The sequence below is a fragment of the Neopelma chrysocephalum genome, unplaced genomic scaffold (assembly GCF_003984885.1).
Source record: "Neopelma chrysocephalum unplaced genomic scaffold, ASM398488v2 Primary Assembly neopelma1_23b, whole genome shotgun sequence".
Lineage (NCBI taxonomy): Eukaryota > Metazoa > Chordata > Aves > Passeriformes > Pipridae > Neopelma > Neopelma chrysocephalum.
In genome coordinates this window covers 6708102-6729557 of record NW_020897692.1, presented here as the reverse complement: position 1 = coordinate 6729557, position 21456 = coordinate 6708102, and the positions used below count along the sequence as shown (strand labels likewise).

Genomic DNA, 21456 nt, shown 5'->3' with positions numbered 1-21456 from the left:
GAGTATGGGTTCAGTTTCCTGGGATGTAGAAAAGAGTCCTCTGGGACTATCTTCAGTTTGAGTTACCCATCCTGCTTTCTGTGAACCAGTGCTGGGTCACAAGGTGTCTAGGTGCTGGTCTAGCAAATATTTGCAAGAAGCAATATGAATCCCTGCACATGCTTTCCTTCCTACTCAACCAGTTGCTACATACAAAATTGCCATCAGTACCAGCTACAAATGAGGAATGAACAACCGATAACCACAGAGAATGTGATTCATCAGTTTAGCAAAGACCCCTGGTGGCCTAGTGGTTAGCATGCAGGACTCTCACTGCTGCGACCCCGGTTCAATTCCTCGGTCCCCCGGGCAGATGGTAGCTCGTTAGCCCTGTGAGGCCATCCATCTATGAGAAGGTCACTCTAAACAAACCTACGTCCTGAGGACCTCACTGCCATTGTCCAAGCTTGCTTGGCCCCGGCAGATGAACCTTAGGATTAAAGGGTGGGCTCAGTTCAGCGCAGGCTGTGTCTCACCTAAAAAATCCATTGCGCAGGCTGGAAAGGTAAAAGACCTTTCCCCAAATCTTCGTTCGCGAAGACTGGCCATTAAGGAAATTAAAGTCTAACAAAATAAAACTGAATGCAGATGAAAGAGTGGGGAAGAGGAATGAGAAAAAAAGCAGGCATGGATATGAACTGATACTTTCATTATTTACCATATTTGGAATGTATCTTTGAGAGTATGGCTACACATATTCTGCAAAATGTAATTGAATGAGCCTGAGATTTGTCTGATTGAACACAGGCAGCTGCCATGCCACATAGGGGAGCTGACTTTCTAGATTCCCTCAGAATCAAAATGGGGGGGGGGAAGGCACTTCTAGATCTATTTTTAATAACTATCTCAGGCCAAGATAAAGTGACCACTCTCCTTGGTTATAAAGGGAATCCAGACATCTATCTCAGATGTAGGCATGTACAGCTGCACTTCAGATTCTTACATTTGGCCAGATATGGCTCAAAGCAAGCTCCAAAATACCAAAACCTCACTTTTTAGCAGCACACCTAAAATTACCCTATCTATTCCATATTTCAACCACTACAGCTTTTGTCGGGCATCACTACAGACACTGAGGTTCTGAAAGCAGGTTTAAAAAGACCAAGGCAGGTATCAATACAGGATCTAGAGGCATTCTGCAGGCACCGAATGGCACCAGGACATCCACTGCTGTGGTATGGCCCTGTATAAACACGCCAGTTCAGTCACAAAAGAAGTAGAGACACAGCAGTGTGCTGCCACATCTGAATTACTAAGTTCAGCTGAGAAGCAAGACTTGTCATTGGAGTCACAGAGACATCCTGGTGCAAGTGGATTGCTTCTGTACTCAGGATCAGCACAGCTTAGGCACTCTGCACGGGTCTCTGCTCAGCGAGGAGCGCACATGATCAACCTATCCGCAGCCAAAGGCAAGACTTGCTGCATGAAGCTATGCTGGAACACACCCTACTTTAACCCCTCAGTGCGCAACACCCAGCGGTGACTCTGTTCTCCTGCCCCATTCACACACCCTTTCCTTCTAGCCCAGTATGCAGAGAGTGATAATTTCCAAGAGCAAGCAGACATTCACATACAATTCAGGGCAGGGGATCGCACCAGGTCCCCAGCTGAGCAGTCTGCAGTTGTTTGCAGAGCAGCCACTGGTGTGAAGTCTCATTAACTTCAGTAATGTAGTAAGTCCCAGTGATTTCAGAAGCATTTAATCACATACTTACACGTTGGCTGAGCAGGGGTGTACATAAAAACACACACTTTGCTGATTACAACAATTTTTTGACACTAAGCACAGATGTTGCAGAATGGTATTGGGATTGTCAAGTACAAGCTTAAAGAGTCCAAACCCTTGATTCACGATACTTAGAGGGAAAAAAAAAAAGTTAAAGGTGTTTAAGTTAGTGGGCTGTGACAAAATTAATCACGAATGTTCAGAGAACTAACTGAAGTAATGTTTGAATTATTAATGATAATTTTCAAGAAATAACAGCAAGCACAGAAGGTTCAAACTCTAGAAAAGTATAAATGCAATACTTATTTTTAAAAGAGAGGGTAGAGAACTTAGAGCATTTTATATCATCGATCTAACTTTCATCCCTTGAAATGGAACAAATTATTAAATAAAAAAATTGTAAATACTTGGAAGCTTATGATAATTATTAAAAAACAGTTGGAATGGGCTAGTCATGAAAAGAATCATATCAATTGATGCTAATCTCCTTCTCTGACAGGATAATTGCTTTAACAAATAAGTGCAAATAGCAGATATGATGCATCTTGACAATGACAAGCTTTTGACACTGTCCCACACAGCATTTTCCTAAGTAAGCCACAACAGTGCATTCCAGAGGTGAGCAGCAACCCAGTAGATGCACAATATTTGCAAAATTGTTCTCAAAGTGCAGTAATTGATGGTTTGCTGTCATTCCGGGAAGGTTTCTCGGGAAGAGTGCCACACAACATCATCCTAGGGCCAGTTTTATACCCCACATCCATTAACAGCCTGGGCAGAGGCACATGTGTGCTCTGACACAGTTTGGCAGTGACATCAGCTTGGGTAAAGTGGCAGAGTGCTTTGAAGGATGGAAACAGCACTAAAAACAGCCCTCAGAAATTGAAGAAGCAGCCTAAAATCAATCAGACAAAATACAAACCAAGCAATGCTTTGGAAAGAGAAATCTAATGAGGGCAGAAAGTTAAATATAGAATAGGAGACAACTGTGTGGGCAGAAAACAATGTGGGAGATCACAAACTAGAGTCAACAATGTAATAGGTAACACAAAGAGTAATTATTCCACTCAGCTCTGGCAAAATCCCAGCAAGTGCAGTACTGGGTTCAACACTGGTCACTGTGCTCCAATAAAGAAAAATTGCAATTCATCCGGGGGGATGGGGGCAGGGGACACGTAATACAGCAAGGAGAGTTTAGGAAATACCAGCTGTGAGGAAAGCTGAGGGAATGGGGTTTATGTGGCTTAGAAATAGGACAGTAAATTGAGAAATAAAGAGCTCAAGGTGGGATATTATAGTAGCACTCAAAAATGTAGTAAGCTGCCATATAAGATTTGGTAGCTATTATTCCACTGTGACAACTAGAGGAAGAACAAAGATCCAATGAATTTACAGCAGAGACTTAAGTCGGGTATTATGAATCCATTCAAACAGTTCAGATTCCGAAGCACTGAAATAAGGCTATTTTAGAGGCTCCGAAATCTTCCCTCCAGAAAACCTGATCCTACTTCTTTTAAAATAGCACATAGCAAATTCGTTTGTATGATTAATAAATATACTAAAGGTGTACATGGTCATCAGTGAGTTTGAAAGGTCAGTTCGGTCCCAATATGCCAAAAGTTACTCAGCTTCTGGTAATGCTACATCATGGCAACTCCACATCTCGATGACACAATGTTTCTGTAAGCATGGGATTAAAAGGCAACAGGATCAGACCTACATTTTTCCTTGCACAATGGCGCCTAAGTAGTGGAATGCGTGTCTCAGATCTTTTAATGTAACATAATTTAATGCAGATTTTGTATTTGAATAGTATGCATAAATCACTGCAAAAGAACTGCTATCTCACTATAAGAAGAGAGTTACTAAACCGTGTGTCCTAGACAAAGGAAATATTTTTCAAGAGGTTTGCCTGAGGGGGGATTTAACAGAGGAAGTTAATGCATTCCAGCAAGAATCTCCATCACTATACCAGTGGATTAATTGTAAGTAAATCTACGGCTCTGAGTGAGGAAAATTTGTAGCATAAGGAATGTGGATGAAAAGTGTGGGATGGCTGTTGAAGATAAACACATAGTTTAAAACAAATTTTATTTTAAACTGATTATATTTTTTGTTATTCCTATGGATACACTCAGCTGTAAAAATGAGGGGTTTATTTTATTTTATTCTAAGAAGTCACTTTTGAATCAAGAATTCATTACATTTCCATCTTTTCATTTTCACTGCAGTGGTTTCTTTCTCTGTGCAATGATTTTATCATCTGATTGCAATCAATATTGCTGCAACAGGCAGTACATGTAGTTCATCATCAGTCAGAGAATGGTAAGGGATTACAGAACATTTATGCCACCCATGCTTAACATCCATCCCTCTACCTCCTCTTCCTCCTGCCATTGGCAGGTTGTACTTCTGTTTTTGCCTTCTATTGATACTATTATACCAATGGTTTTCAGTGTTCATTCATGGCTAGGCTTCACAAACGAAGATTTGGGAAGGGCTCTACCCACATTTGCTTCAAGTGCACTGGTGGCTAAAAAGGCCAATATGAGATAGACAAGTCCGGTTGCAAAAGGCACAGCAGAAAGACTCCTTAGGTGTTATCGGCAAGACACAATTCTTTCATTCTTGAGAAGTATTTTTATGCTTTATCACAGTGAAGAGCTGTGTGTCACTACTAAGTAATAAAGTGGTTATAAAACAGCTAAATCACAAACAGTCAGGAACGGAGAATGCATATCAACATGAAAAACAAATGTTCTTTTAACTGACCTCACACCTACAAGCAAATTCTTCTTTTACCTATCAGAAGAATAGTCACAGTTGTTATTTTAAAGAAACTCTTTCCTCTCCCTCCCCAGGTTGGTCACAAGAACTGCCCTATTCTGATGCCCAATCCCTTTCTTCTGTGCTCATGAAAAAGATCCAGTTCTTAGACACAAAATTTAAACAACCACCAAAAAAAATAAAAAGTGTTTCTGTGGAATCTTCCTAATTTCAGTGCCTATCTTGTCAAATAGGGAAGGAAATTAAGAAAAGAGTAAAATGATGGGAAAACAAATCATATCCAGGAGACCCTTTCTTTCTTTTAATGATTTTTTAAAGTACAGTTAGAATTCTGTTAGATTCTCTCAATGAGAATAAAACTACAGAGGATTCAGGAAGCGTGCACTGGGAATGAACAAAGAAAATTATAAACAGAAAAGACAATTGGAAAGGTAGAAAGGTACCATTAATTACAAGCATTAGCATTGTGGTTTGTATTAAATTATGCAAAATGAGAACGTCGCCACTCCCTTGCTTTTAAGATAGTTCTGAAAATATTTTGTAAGATTCCCTTTCGAGAAAACAATTCAAGGCATAACCCAGGTTGTATTTTCAAATGTGCTGTCCTCCCTCATCATTAATTTGCTCCTTTCTGCAACCTGAAAATGGATGTTGCAAAAACTTTCTCCTTTCCTCCTCCCAGTTTATGCAAAAACAACCTACAGACCACACTCTGAACAGTTGTTTTTTTTCTTGGTGTCAGACATACAGGTCACATTGATTACTGAGTAATGTATAGACCTACATCAGTGATTTTGAACATGAGTGAAAATCGTCCTGGCCTTGACAGAAGGCAGAAGTATCATTACGAAAGATGTGACTACACGAGATTTATTTTCTTCCCCTTTTGGAGTTTATGTTTCATTTGCAATTAATTTTCATGATCAGATTCCATTGCACAAATCTACTATTTTACTATTTTCATGAAGTTTCTATTGTAATCTTGTGAAGGAATACTTAAGTGCCTTGGAAACAGCACTACTTATTGTCTAATGTGATAGCTATGTCTGTTTCAACATATTCAGCAATCAGTTAACACCAGTTTTTCTTTACACACTACCATTCTTTAGCTTGAAAAGCTTTTGTCCTAACTGATGCTTACTTTTACTGTTTCTGGACTGAAATTACACTTCTTTTCACCTTTTGTTTCTCTAAGCTAAATGAACCATTTTTATTCTCCTCTCAGGAAACAGATTCTCCATTTTACTGATCATCCTTTGAGTCCTTCTCTGTACCTCCTGCAGTGCGATTTCATCTTTTCTGAATAATAGTGACCAGAATCGCATAAATTGGTTCTGATGAGATGAGACCAATGTTTTTATCTGCAGTATCTAACGGAAATAGCTGACCTGGCATGTCATGTGATTTCAGTAATTTTTTTGCAGCTGGATGATATCTATGACTTGGTCATCACCAACTAATACAATGAGCACTTTATATCCACTGTCACTTCCAACTTATGAGCGTCTTCCCCAGCAGAAAGTACTGCTATCGGTCTCCTCACATGTTGTGCTATTAAAATTAAACAGTTCTATTATTTAGGTTCTGAAAGTCATCTATTCTTGATCCTTCTCATATTGAAATTGTGTCACCTTTTTTTGTAATCAGCACATTTCATTATTACAGCTCATATTTTTTTACCTATATCATTAATGGAAATTTCTGGATGAATAAAGATCTTCTGATGTTTCAGATGGGTATGTGATAGGTTTTTTGCTTTCATCTCAAATGTGGAAACATTCGTTTTCATATCTTCTTTCTCATTAGCCCCTGCTTTAATTTGCTTCGTAAGGAAACTCAGCTGAGCTTCTCAAAAGCCTAACTTTACTCTTACCCTTCTTAATATTTTTCAAGTAATTTTGTTTCATTCCTTTCAAGATTTTGATTGTTCCCAATAACCTTTTTGAAGTGGCTATGTATCCCGCTGGGACTGAGTTGCTCTTGTTTGAGATATGAATTACAGATATGGTTTTTTCAGAAAGATTTGACAGATGTCAAGCCTTCTCCATATGCAAATCCTCAACCACCTAGATATATTTGTCATCAACAACTCCTTCCCTCAAATTTCTCAAAGTTTGACCTTAGAAATTAAGAATCTTAGTTATCAACCTACTTTTACTCCAAGTAGTATTTTTCCTAATAATGTAACAAAACCTCTTTCTCTCCAGACTTAAACCCAAACATCTCCAGTGTATCTTCATGCTCTCTAACAGAAGCTCCTTGCCACATTTCCCCAACACCAACTCAAACAAGTTTTACTTTATTTTTCCTGTTCCTGTTTTGTTTCTTTAATATCTATCACACAGCAAATTCTAATCCTCCATTAATCCCCTTTGCTTCCATGAGTGTTTTAATATTTGTGTGATTCTGTCCTAATTTCTATTCTGTCATATCTTCTGTTATCCCTAAAAGGTCTAGTTTTGTTGCCAGGGTTCCAATGCTATACAAACATCACAGTTGTTTCTTGCTAACATGACATTCTTCCTGGAAGATTTAGTAGTCCTCCTCCCAACTATCATCTAAATACAGTCTAAGCTACACTCTCATCACTATTCCAATCCTTTCTCTTTGCTGTCATTATCCTAACCTCCGATACTTTTTTTGCTATTTGTTTGATTTCCCTCTTCCAGGGAGGATTTGTATCTAAAACAAATATTGTGACATTACATAAATTGTTGGGTTTTTTTAAAGCTATTTCAAACAACTGGTAGGTAAACAACTCACATAAGGGGGAGTTTAGGTCATGAAGTCTCCTTTATCTCTTATGCATTTCTAACCAGGCCCTGCATCCCAAAACACAGAGAGTATCTGATATGCCTCTCTAAATGACGGTTTTATTAAGACATGAGAATTGAAGTGTGGAGCTATGAAAACACCACACTGTGGAAATAATGAATCAGTCAAGGAAGTGGCAAGAATAAGAGAATGGGGAAGCATGTATCAGAACCCCAAATAAATTTTTGACGAATAATCTTTACTGCCACAAGCCCTTATCTTAAATATTCATTTCTCGCACACCCAATAAGCCTTTGAATTTCTCTTATCATAAAATTTCATCTTTGAAGAGCTGTAAAACTCAGGTCCTTCCCCTTCCAGTTTTCCACCTTTTTTCTGTTCCTTCTCACAATCTCCACTCTCTTTATTCTTTGAACTGTTTTGGTTGGGTTCCTTTTTTTCACCCCTCATGGGATTCATTGTCCTTGCCCATACACACATCTTCCTCATCTGCTTCTTTCTTCTCTGTCTTTTCCAGTACGACAAATGGGTTCCTTGACCATATTTCCACTGCAATAATAAGCGTCCTCTCTCTTAAATTCACATGCTTTCACAGTCACATAGTCTGCCCCACAAGTCCATGGAGAAAACGGGTATCTGAAAAGAACATCTTCTCTGTGCAATCTTGTTCGTGTCACCATCAAGCACCAGCTCTTCTCTTCCATGAGCTCTATCTACCATAGTGTAGATTTTGTCAGGATTCAAATCCAAGATGAATAAAACAGCTTTATATTTGATCATGCTTTTCATTCTTTTCCTCTTTCTCAGGCCATCACCATGCTTGCCTCAGTAGCTGTCATCATATTCTCACTGTTGTCAAACAAGAAAAAAAAAAGAACTCCTCCGTTATTCAACACTGTTTGTGGTTATTCCTTCCACTTACTAATTCCTTTCTTGGTCTCTTAGATGTAATTAACTGCCTGTGAGTCATGATTAAAGGCAGGAATCCTCCCTTGCACAAGGCCCCTGGAGGCTTAAGTGCAAGCGCTCTTCAGGGTAGCACAACTGAAGGACAGGCTACTTTCCACTTGACCCTGATAAGAACAAAACAAACAACATTACTCTACCATCTCCAAGTGCTAAACCTTTTCCAGGAGCAAGAAACTCACATTCCACCTTCCTCCTTCTTTCCTGGCTTGGCTCAATTCAGAAAACCCTCTAGGGTAAGGAAGAAACAACACAGCTAGCTAAAACAAGGACAGCCTATGAATATGAATTTTGCTATTGTGGTTTACCCTAGATTGAAAATAATTACAAATAGTGCAGAGTTATCCAGAGGAGAAGGTATTTTAGCTCCTGCAGATATATTGAGTGAATAAAAAGGTTTTTATGCAATTGTTTCTAGTATTTGCATCACTGATTAGTAGTGTTGTTATAGGCAGTTTGGTAGTGAGGGATACATGGGAACCAAATTTTTCTGGTACTACATTAAGGCTTAAATGAAAAAGCTGAAAGTTTTCTCTTCTTCTGCTTGTAACAGAATGGACTTCACGTGCAGTAAAAATCAGAAACTTTAAAAGTCTGAGGCATACAAGTCACAAATAAGATATCTACTTGGATACTTGTATGGAAAACTAGAAACATACCACTTTGGGTTCACTGCTATGACCCAAAATGCAGTCATTTCTGGACCAGACCCCCAGGTCTGTCTCCAAAATGTTGCATATTCAATGCTATCAGTGTGAATGTCTACACTTCCAGACTAACCTTTCTCCAGTCTCGGAGGAACCTCTTTTCTTTCCAGATCTGATTCAGTGTTCATTCCATCATATGCCTCAGCTTTCAACTGTATGCGGGAAGTAGATAGTGCTGCTTTTCCTTTGTGACCAAAAAAAAAACCCCAAAACCAAAAGAGAACATAATCATCAAATCAGTACAACGGTCATATAAGATAAGTTAGCAGGTGTGGGATATTTTGTTAAACTTTGTTCGGAGCAAGGTTGATTGGCATATTGAGGAGTCTGCAGCTAGTCTCTTCCAGCCAAAAGACTGTTACGCTTTAAGTTTGTGCATGCACCAGTGTTCCCTGTTTTCCAGATGATGTGAAGTACCCAGCTTAAGACACCTTCTCTCACTGCTAGTTGCCTAAGAGAAAACCCAATCTAATCCCAACAGACAGTGCTCTCATTGCAGTAACACATTTACTTCTCACTTCCTCAATGAACGGCTGGTACCATGAAGAGTGTGTCAACCTATGCAGCCTAGAAGACTGTAAAACATATATCCATGCCAATTCAGTGTCTGCCAGGCCCATGTTTTCCTCCTCCTCAGAATCTATGCCTCAGGCCCATCTCCAGTATTTTCAATACCTGTGACAGATGAAGGAGTCTCCTCAGCATCTTGAGTAGATGCAGGGAAGGTCAATGTCCACCACTGGTGCCTTCCACTGCTCTGAGGACTTCACCAGAGTGTGAGAGGGTGCTTGGCCCAGCACCAGGACTGAGTGGACAACAAACCTGTTGTCCAGAACAAAGCCCAGAACTTCCAGATCTCAAGTGCTTCATTTGAAGAGCAAAGCCACACTTCCCATTTCCAATTATAATAAAAGCAGCATGATCCAGGTATGAGGAAGTCAACTCAGTGGCATTCTTGAGGCTTACACACCCCATTACTTCCTGTAGAGGAAGAAAGGTGAGGAAACAACATGCCATGAAAGTCCAGTGGTGTTCAGCCATGGCTGTCCCAGCAGTGGTTGGTGCCACGTGGCACTCTCACAGGCAAGACGAAAGACTGGACATGGCACTTACTGCCATGGTCCAGTTGACCTGGTGGTGTTCAGTCACAGGTTGGACTCGATGACCTCAGTGGTCTTTTCCAACCTAATTAATTCTGTGAAATAATCCACTCAGGCCCCTGGCCAGAGCTGCAGCCTTCCTTATGCAACAGCAGCTGCAAGGGCGAAGGAGCTCCGGTACCACCAGGCCACGCATACATTGTCATCCAGCAACAGGATGAGAGGACATGGCCTCAAGCTGCACCACGTGAGGTTTAGGTTGGATGTTTCTTCATAGAAAGGGTGACTCGACATTGGAATGGGCTGCCCAGGGAGGTGGTGCAGTCACTGCCCCTGGAGGTGCTTAAGGAAAGACTGGACATGGCATGCAGTGCTATAGTCTAGCTGACCTCGTGGTGTTTGGTCATAGGCTGGACTCGATGATATCAGAGGTCTTTTTCAGCTTAATTGATTCTGTGATTCTGAGCTCGAGGGATAACGGCAAAGACAGAACAGCCTCACGCGCCCTCGCCCCCCGGGCCGCCGCCATTTGCTGCCGTTTTGCCGCCAAAACCCGTCGCCGGGCGGGCGGGGGAGGGCCCCGTCACGTGGCCTCGCGGGGGCGCGCGTGGTGTCGCATCACGTGACGCCATGAGGCCCCGCCCCCTTCCCGGCCCCAGCCGTTGCACCGCGGGGGGGACGGCGGTGCGCGCGCGCGCGCGCCGCGCGCTCCCGCGCATCTCCATCTCCTCCGCACGTGACCCCCCGTCCCTGGAACGTGGCATTGTGTAATCACGTGACCCGGGAGCGGAGCGGGGGGGCCGGGGGAGGCAGGGAAGGGGGGCGGGGGGGCTGCGTACGCGACGGAGCGGGGTGCGAAGATGGCGGACGAAGAGGCCGAGCGGGAGAGTGGCGGCTCGGGCGGCGACCTCCTGGAGCTGCGGCGCCTGAGGGAGAGGCTGCTGGAGCTGGAGACGGGGCTGCGGGAGAGCCGCGAGCCGGCCGTGCAGGCGGCCACCGAGTACTGCAAGCAGCTCTGCCAGGTCAGGCCGCCTCTTCCCTTCTCCCTTCCCTTCCTCCCGTGCCGTGCCCCCGCCCGCGCCCTCCCCTCCCCCGCGGGGTGTGTGCGGGCTGTGCGAGCCCAGCCGGGCCGGGGCGCGGGGGCCGGGCGGCACCAGCGCCGCCCCCGCCGCGGGGAACCCGGAGCGGCGGCGGCCCGGGGGCAGCCGGGGCTCGGGGCCGGGCCGGGCGATCGCCGCTGCTCGTTGTAGCTGAGGCGGAGCGGCCCCGCGCCCGCTGCCGCTCCGGCCCGGCCCGTAATCCCCATCCCCCGCCTCGCTCCCCCCGCCCCGGTTCTCGCGGTCTCCAGGCCCCTTTGTTGTGCTCTGCGACTCGGCTTATCGAAGGGCCCTTTGTTCCTGGCGGTGGCGGATCGGGGGCCCCCCCGTCCCTCGGACACCCCTCCTCCCCCGGGGGCGAAGGCAGGGAGGCGGCGGGCCCGGTGGTGGGGGCTCCGCCGAGGGGCCGGGGGGGAGCTGCAAGTCCGTCCCGGGTCCCTCAGCGCGGGGCTCCTGCTCTGTGCCCCCCTTCTCCCCTCACCCCTTTCCTATCTCGTACCCCGGGGGGATAGCGGAGTTTCTGCCAGCCTAGGAAAGAGGAGGCGGTGGAGTGGTGATGGGCTGAATGAACTAAGTCGCTGGTGGTGGTAGTAGGTCGGTGGGTCTGCGGTGCTGCTCCCCGTTTCCTCGCCCTGTCAAGGCAGCGCAATCCCGCCTCGGGAGAGGGCTCCCAAGCCGGCACTGTTGGAAGCACCATTGTGTGTAATTATTCTACCGTAGGGAAAAGGCCTGCTTCAAGAGAGCTGGGTCTGGTCCTGGAGCAGGGTTTGTTTGCAGGTGTTTCTTCTGAGCTGGTGACCCTGCTGAGTATCCTTTCCTAAACAAACTTTGTGGTGCTAGCTCCACAGTTAAAGCAGACTGCTCCATTTTAGTTGTGTGTGTGTCTATACATGGCCCTGATTTCTCTTAGATATCCTTTCTTGGCTGGTGTTAGGTGCGTCCCAATGTATAAAACAAGTTCTCAAATATTTTAGGCCACAGAAATTCACAGAAACCACTACTTCTGTAGCTTTAGTATGTTTAATAGTCTGTCTGATAAAAGTGATAATGTTTGTTTACATATCACTGTCACCCATTCATGGAATGTAGTCACATTGTTAAAAGGTGGAATGGATAAGAGCGAATTCACATGGTTGGTTTGAATTGTGTTTTATTTGTGATTTTGTATCTGTTTTCTTAGAGTCGATTCTTGGTAGCTATTGTAGCATGCTAATTTCATGTCTGTCACTTCTGGATTAAACTGAGTTCTACTTTTTCCTAACCAGGAAAATTTACTACTAAATAGTTTAAACATATTTTTATTCTCTTTCGTATATACAGGAGTTGTATTTCAGGTTCTTTTTCTCTGGTCAAAGTTTATCATATTGTACTTGGTTAGAATGTCTGTAGATGCACAGAAACAAGATTGGTTTATGTTGGTTCAGATCAGTGTGTTCTCAGTCTATTTTATCTTTGTACCTCCTTTCTTAAATTTGTACACTGCCATTCCTGCCTCCGGCTTGACTTCTGACTTGTGAATGAGCTGTTCCTTGAACTGAAGTAGTTGGGTAGGTGGGAATGAAAACACCATCCCTAACGCGTACAGAGTAGGTTACTGATGTCTAAAGCAGATTTATCACTGAAGTTGTGATTGTGTGTTCTTGGTTAGTGGCTTCAAGAGTTGATAGATGGGTTTAAAGTTTAACAAATATGAATATTCTTATTACTTCAGTGATTGTTGTAAGGCCGAAGTTTACTAGTTTTGTTAACCGTGCACCTTTTAAAAACAAATCTCACTGAACAAATCAGATGTGTAGAAATTGACTTAGATGTAAATCTGTGCTGGTTTGAAATGAGTTACTATTCCGTCCATACCAAGGTTTATAGGAAGGTGATATCTGGTTTTGGAGGCTGATGTGTAACACTGAGGTTGGAGACATGCCATTCAGTGTTGAAAGATCCTGCTTTTCAAATTTTAAACCGAGGTCTAAACAGTTGCTTGATGTATTAAAAAGTGTTGTTCTTGGGCAGGCATTTTTTATAGTGGTTCAGTGGGCATTTTTAAAAATCTGTTCACCTGTGCTTGTGGTGCCAGAATACTTATTCAGCCTCTCCTACACTTTTAATCCTTCATTTGGGCTAACACAAAATAGTATTCATGATTCAGATAGTAGGCTTAGCTGCTTAGTTTGTACTGCATCACATAGGCTATAGAAAAATCACGTAATGTAAAAGCCACTTCAGAAATCTCTTTTACGTAATAGTTTAAAGGCATCTGCCTTGGTTTCCTGAATAAAGTCTTTTAATGTGTATTGATGAAGGAATAATTTGGTCAAACTTACGAAACTCAAAGTTGTAATATAATATTTATAAAAAGCTGTGTAAATATAACTTATATCTTAGCTCTGGTAATGCAGTGCTGAAGAAATATTTTAGTATTTATCTCGATATGATTTCACCTCTTTTTCTTTTTCTTGGTGCTTAATTTCTAGGCATGCCATAGCTGTAAAGATCTTGCAAAATCTTGCATCCCTGTTTTATTTTGCCACTTAGTGACTCTGGAGCCCAGCAAACACAGAGCTTGTTGCCATAAATTAACTTTTAATTTATTTTTTTTAATGTAGTGGGTAACATTATGTTCAAGAAATCAGTGTATTTTCATACTGACGGAAGCTGAAGAATGTGCAGTAGAGCATGGAGAGATCCTTAGGTTCAAAGGCAAAGAAAGGATTTAAGTATTCTGTGCTCATTAAATGAAGTGGGAGTTGTACAGCCAAATCCCTTATCTGGTTTTTAAAAAAATCTCAGTTTGAACTGTTTTATTGTTTATAACCCCATCATGTAGAATTCCTGTTATAAACACAGGAATTGTATTTATACAAGACCCCTTGTACCTTGAAAGAAAATGTTATACAACTGTTTTCTTCTCTTGTAAGAATAAAGTTTGCTTTGATGTATTTTATATGCAGCATTTCATTAGCTACAAATGTTTTTGTGTGTTGCTGCTGATTGCACTGTGAAATGATACAATTATTCTTAAAATTTAAGGGGATTACAGACTGAACCTTAATCCTGTACCATATCTATGTGAACTCCATTGGCAGCATGCAACATTATTGTTATTAACTGAAATTCACATCCGTATGGATATATGTAAAATGACTTTTTAATTGCAATTCATGCTCTTCTGTTGCAATTTGGTAATTAGCAAATCCATGACAAACGATGATGTTGTCACAAACTGTATGTGTGCAACCAGGGCAGACAGAATAAGTATCTTCAGCTGTAGTGACTAAAACTTGAAAGTGTGAATTGTGCAGGAATTCAGAATGGTCCAAAGAAAGATTGCTGTTCTTGTCATCATGTGGTGGCTGATTACATTATTTTCAAACTTAACTCTAAAAGGTGGTCTGTTGTGTTCATTCAGTTGGAGAAGATCAAAATGTTTGGGGTTTTTTTTGCCTGAGAGCTAGGTGAATGTGATGCTGATGGGTATATGAGAAATCCTCACTATGGACTGTGTTCCCTTCCAGTTGGTCATTACCCATTGTAGCCCTTTTTTTTATATACCAAATTTCAGGCTGCTAACAGAATTTCTTTTGTCACTAGTTAGTTCTGAAATCTATTCTGTTTTTCTATGGTTTACATGTTTCATCTTTGAGTCTTCCCTGCATTATTATTTTGACATTTCATCTTTTTCCTGAATCTGATTCTAAGGGTTTTTTTTTCCTCTCCTGCTGTACTTTGTGGTACAAATTCTCCAACACTGTGAGGTGATCAGGTTTATTCTACTAATGTACAAGTTGTCAAAATATAGTGACCTATATTATAAATATAAGAAAGTATTTGGACTGTTGTGCAGTCTTTCCTCAATAACTTTGCCTGTACTTTTGGCTCATCTCTTGGTTATCTTATAATGTCTGCCTGTTATGAGAAAAATTGTGTGTTAAAATGTGTTAGTAAGTGTGCTTAGCTGTTAGTAGACACATTATTATCTTTCTAATATAGACAGTTTACGCAATAGAAACCTGGGAGCTTCTTAACACTAGCAGAAAAAGTGTAATGTTGATGGAAAAATGGGGGGTCATGAGTTTTTAGGTATTTCAAAAGAAACCCCAAAACTTCTTTTGAAGAAGCCTTGTTTTTAACTGCTCTGGCTACACAGAGTTTGTTCCTACTGTTTTAAACTGATTTTTACTGTGTGTTGAGGTTCTAGTGAAGTATTAGGACCTTAAGGTCCTACCCTATTTTTTTTTCTGTGTGCTGTCATGCTAGAGTAGATCTTGGTAATATTGGGGAATATATACTGTACTAATATAAGTTGTCCCTCCTAAAAGCAAACATGCATAGCTCTACATAAAAAAGCTTCTTTTTTTTTTGTTATTATTACATACCTGTAATCACTACTTTTTAGAGTATGATCCCTTGCCAGGGGTAATTCTGTATATAAAGACCTCAACAGCCTTTGAAAGACTTTTTTTGCTATTTCATCAAGCACCTGCAATTGTGATGTCCTTCTTCCTGATGTGACCATAAGATTAGTAGTCACTGGTGGTGAAAAACACCACCAGCAAAATGTCAGGTGCCCTTTTAATATAAGTAGAAGACATTTCCTCTTTTTCTTAATATCGCGCCTGATCTCTTACTCCAGACAACATTCATCAGAGTCTTCACTGAGTGTGTAGATAGATGTCCACCTTCGATTTTGTTTGGCTCAACAGTTAATAGCGATATTTAAATAATGTGGTCACAAGCTGCTGGAATGTGATTGTTAGTAAGGTGGATGTTTTTTGAGCTTTCAGTTCAATGATTTCCTGTCTAACCAAGTCTCTGTGTCTTCTTTTGAGTATGCATGAATTCTGTAGCCTCTACTTCTTTAAATAAAAAGTGTTTTCTGTTGAGTCCAGTGAGCAATTTTTTACACTGAGCCTAACACTTAAAAGTTTCTGTTTTGATGTTTGTCTTTACACATTTGCCTCTACCATTCTGTGTTTCTTCTGGTCTCACAGTTGCTATTTTTTGTACATACATTACCATGAATGTCAGATTCCCATCATAACTTCTAATACTTTTAATTTTGCTTTCATACCTGTGACCTCCAGATGTTCTGCTATTCAGGGAGAGATGTACAGCTGCTAGAAATCACAAGGAATCTGCTAAAATGTAGTACACCACACAGATTCCCAAGTGCATGAGGAGAAACAGCTGTCATCACTGTGTCGTGTCATGCAAACTTTCAGTTGCCTCGAGCATTTTTGTGCTCCTTCATCACTGTAAGACTTACCCTGTCAAATAGTGATGTTATCTCTTTGAACAGGGAGCGGGGTAGAAACAATACCCCCAGATTTTTTTAAGTTAAACTATGAGGAGTCAGGGAAATTGTCTTGCTTTCAAATAATGCACATTTTATCCAGATAGGTGTGTGAAAAATCTTTAGACAAAAACACCCTCACTGTTTAGGGTACATCCAACCAATGAGCATAATTGTTTTAATACACCATTGTCCTCAGTAATGGCATCAAGCCTCAGCATCGTGCCAGATTGGAGCTGGTCTTCATTAGAACTTCTGAGCTCTGTACTGTAAGATTTTATCAATAAATTTTCCTATATCAAAGTAATTCAGCTAGACCACGATTCCAAAAGCAGATTACTTATTGGTAAGCCATAGCTTGTTTAATCTGTTCTCAAAAATTTCTGGTAAGAAAGATTCAAAAAACCTCCCTGGATAATATGTCGTAGTTAAGTTATCTTTGCCTTCAGTCATTTCCCCCCCCCCCCTTGATCTCTAATCTCTTGTTGCAATTTGACACTACTGTGATTTATTGTATCCCATGTAGATAGGAAAAGTAGCATATTGCCTTTCTGTTGGAAGCACCTCTTAGATTTTCTAAACTATTTTCAGTAATTTTCCAGTTTTCACTTTTGAGAACAGAGGTTTTTGCAGTCCTTGATTTTGAATTTTTACTTTTTTTCTCTTTCCTTTTTGCTTTTTTGCTATATCCTTGAAATGTATGTAGTTTTGAAGTCCTTGCTTGCAGGGAAGCCAATCTAATAATTCAGTAAGAAAGTGGCAATCTATCTAAGACTTCGGATTTAAGTACTTTTCCTGTAAAACATAGCCTTCCAAGTGCAAATACTCATGAGAACAGTGATAGTTCTCTGAAGCATAACAAAATAAGGTAGTTAGTAGAAGATGACAAAAGTAGATGGAGGGCTTAAAATTAATAAAACTTCAACACCTTGACAAAAGCTCACCTTTCTATGTAGGTTCAGCAAATAGATACTTAGTTTGTTAGTTACCCTGATGCACGTGTATTGGTGGGTTAAAGTTATGTGATGCTTTTACTGAAGTTATTGAGAACTCCTTCTATCAGCAAGCTACCATTTCTCTAAGAAATACTTGTAGTTAAAAGTTCATAATTACAGGTCATGACATGTGGATACAGTTCCTGCATAATATCCTTGATTCTTATTGCCCATTCAAAGACTGAGAGGCATTCTGCTACATACATACAGTCCTTTAGCCCTTTAAAAAAACCTCTGAAGACCTCACTGTAGATTTCAATTTACTTGCAGTAGTTGGCTGTAAGCAGTAGCTGCACATCTTTGCTAGCATAACTAAATGCATTAAGCACTTTCTGTATTGGCACATACATTCCCGCCTTTATCTTTTCCCACAAATCCAAGCTTCATTCCCTACTTTTGAACAATATATATCAATAATGTCTAGGTTGCTTTCTCAAACTGCAGTTATTGAAGATTCATTGCTTCAAAAACAAGAGGTACTGACTATGGAAAGCATATTGTGCAGGACTGTATAAGGAATGTATGTAGGTTAATATTAACATTCAGTAAGGCATCTCATTCTATCAAAATATCTTCATTGTGTGTCTGAAGTTTCTTGATAAGGACGTGAGATATCTATTTGAATGTCCAGTCTGTTGTCTATATATTTTACTTTTTTAATTATTATTATTTTGATAGAGAGTGAATACCACAGATTTTGGGGGAAGGTGGCAAAAAAGTGCTCTTCTGGGGAATCTTTGCTTCCATTGTGACTAAGAATCAGGGAATTTCATCTGGCCTTTTCCATTTACTCTGCCATTTAAATATCATAGTATTTTTTTATTCTTGGCTTTATGTGGGCATACTGTATATTGCAGGTTGTTTCTACATAAGACTTCCCTAATTTACAGATCAAACTAGAACAGTTAGGAGACATCAATATTTTGTTTCTTCTGTGTGGTGCATTACCTAAACTGCTACAGAAGGCAAAGAAACTATTTCAAATTCATACACGTATGGAGCGTATCTTCAAGAAATAGTGCTGCAGGCAATGGTTAATATCTATAAATTTTTTTTCATTAGTGTTTTTTAAAGGCCTCCATATAAATCCTTGAGCAGTTATCATACAGCATGTATAATTCTATAGTTTTCAGGAGGGAAAATAGCATGATGTTTTTATGCCATCAGTGTCTTTAAAATAATGATGTACAGCAACTTTCAAATTTAAGTTAAAATAACAGGTAAACACCATGGCTTGAAACTATCTTTTGAAATAGCATTCCCCATTTTATTAGATCTGTGCTTTTGCATATGTTAATAACTTGATGTCTCATGTTTTAAGAAGTGTGCAGGTCTTTCTTTCTAAGGTGTGGAATATTTTTTAATATTTATCTTTCCAAATATTCCAAAGACAACCCCATGGTATTATTCCTCGTATCTTTCATCTCTAAGTATGAACTGCACTGCTTTCATTTGGGAAGAGTTAATCTAGTACCACTTAGTACTTGGCAGAACAAAGAGATTCAGAAAGAAGGTATATGTAACATCAAAAAGGCAGTGGAGCTTTATAAAATTATTCTCTGAAAATAGACGTGCTCAAGTAGGAGATTGGACTAAACTTGCAAAAACGTGTGCCTGTAGTTTTTGGTAAGAAGCGTTTGATCAAATGTCTTTTCCATCTTCTCTTCTGCAACTGCTGTACAGTCTTCTGGTATACAGTATTTCTGGCTTTGTGATTCCCTGTATGAAGATAAAGTAAATTAAATGTTCATTAGAGAAACAGGAAAATCCTGTGCTAACTCATGTAGTTCTCACTGTATTATTTTGTTAATTATTCTGAGCTAGTCATACAATTCTTTGTCCTTATAGGGACTCATGTAACATGGACAACTTCTTCCAAAGCTCCATCCAGCTTCAGACATGACTGCTGGACAAATGCCTTTGTTGCTATGAGAACCTTAACTTCTGGGGCAAAATTCTTTAGGCTAAAGACTAGTCTGTATTTTGTAATTCTCTGTTATCTTTTGAGATGAATAAAAAAGTTTTCATTTAACTGGTAGTGAATGTGGTGTAGCATTCTTGGTCTCCTGTATATGATAAAGAACAGAACAATGGAGAGAATGGATTCTGTTGAATAGGCAAATCCTGTTTGATATTTGTGTACCTAATGCCCTGAATACTCTTTTGATGAATCAGTAAAGTACATTCAGTGATCAGGCATTAAATCAAATTAGGAATAAGGAGTTCCTCAGGCTTGTGATTTATAGAATCATAGAATGTTAAAGATCATCTAGTCCCAACCCCCCTGACATGGGCAGGGACACCTCCCACTAGACCAGATTGCTCAAGGCCTTATCCATCCTAGCTTTGAACACTGTCGGGGGTGGGACATCCACAACTTCCCTGGGCAACCTGTTCTGGTGTCTAATCACCTTCACAGAGAAAAATTTCTTCCTAATACCTAACCTAAATTTCCTCTCTTTCAATTTTTACCCGTTTGTCTTTGTACTATCACTACAGTTCCTTACAAAGAGTCCCTCTCCGGTTTCCCTGTAGGTTCCCTTCAGGTACTGGAAGGTGCTGTGAGATCTCTTCTCCTCTCCAGGCTGAACAGCCCCAGCTTTCTCAGCCTGTCTTTGTAGGGGAGGTGGTCCAGTCCTTTTATCAATTTTGTGGCCCTCCTCTGGACTTGCTCCAACAATTCTATGTCTCCAGAGCTGGATGCCATACTTCAGGTAGGATCTCATAAGAGCAGAGTAGAGGGCTAGAATCACTTCTTTCACCTGCTGGCCCCACTCCTTTTGATGCAGCTCAGGGTGTAGTTGGCTTTCTGGGCTATATGTGCACATCACCAGCTGATGTTTAGTTTTTAATCAACCATCACCCCCAGGTCCATCTCCGCAGGGCTGCTCTCAATCACTTCTCCACCCAACCTGTAGGTGTGTTTGGGATAGCCACAACCCGGGTGCAGGACCTTGCACTTCACTTTGTTGAACTTCATGAGGTTTGCATCGGCCCACCTCCCAAGCTTGTCAGCGTCCTTCTGGATGGCATCCCTTCCCTCCAGTGTGTTGACTGCACCACACAGCTTGGTGTTGGCAGCAAATTTGCTGAGGGTGCACCCGATCCTACTGCCCATGTCACCAACAAAGATATTGATCAGTATCGGCCACAGTACCGACCCCTGAGAGACACCACTCGTCACTGGTCTCCACGTGCACAGTGAGCTGTTGACCACAGCTTTTTGTGTGCAGCCATCCAGCCAGTTCTTTACCCACCGAGTGGTCCATTCATCAGATCTGTGTCTACAATTTAGAGACAAGGATGTCATATGGGATAGTGTCAAACACTTTGCATAAGTCCAGGTGGATGGTGTCAGTTGCTCTACCCCTGTCCACCAATACTGTAGCCCTGTTGTAGAGTACTTGTCTCAGGAGCTTGTGATAATATCCTGTTTTGTAACAGAATGAACACAAGGATGAGGACAAAAAGAGATTAAATGTTCAGAACCGCAAAAGACAATCTGAACTTCATTGTTTCTTTAATCGTGGAGGGTTGCTCTTATGAATCGAATTGCAGAGATAAAAAGTAACTTCTGCTTATGAATACATGGTAGTGAAGATGATAAAACTTCAGTATCCCAATTCTACAGACCTGGAACTTGCATAATGTTTTAGTTGAAACTGGCATGGCATTTGAACCCTGCTTTTGGATACCCAACCAGACTGGTGAACCACATCAGTGTGATGGCAGGAACTTAGAGTTCTGCTCAGATTTGCTAACATATTCATGAGAAAGGATAGTCTTGGCTCCTCTCCTTCTTCACACATGGACACAGTGGCAGTACTGATAAAAGGATACAGGTTGTTGGTTATTAGACACAGTGTGGTAGATGTTGCCTTGTTCTTTCACTGGAAATAGAGATCAGATTGAAGCATCCTTTGGGATGGCAGTTTGACTGTGCTGAGTAGACAAGCTTAAAATGATGATTAAGT

General features: G+C 41.0%; 1 protein-coding gene across 1 annotated transcript in view; it reads left to right on the top strand.

Moving 5' to 3' along the window:
• Positions 1-10945: 10945 nt before the first annotated feature.
• Positions 10946-21456, top strand: part of ZNF292 (zinc finger protein 292) — a 51654-nt gene continuing 41143 nt past the window's right edge. Inside the window, exon 1 of the mRNA XM_027695725.1 lies at positions 10946-11122. Within this exon, the coding sequence (XP_027551526.1) occupies positions 10961-11122 (162 nt within the window). The 5' untranslated portion in view covers positions 10946-10960. The remainder of the gene's footprint in view (positions 11123-21456) is intronic.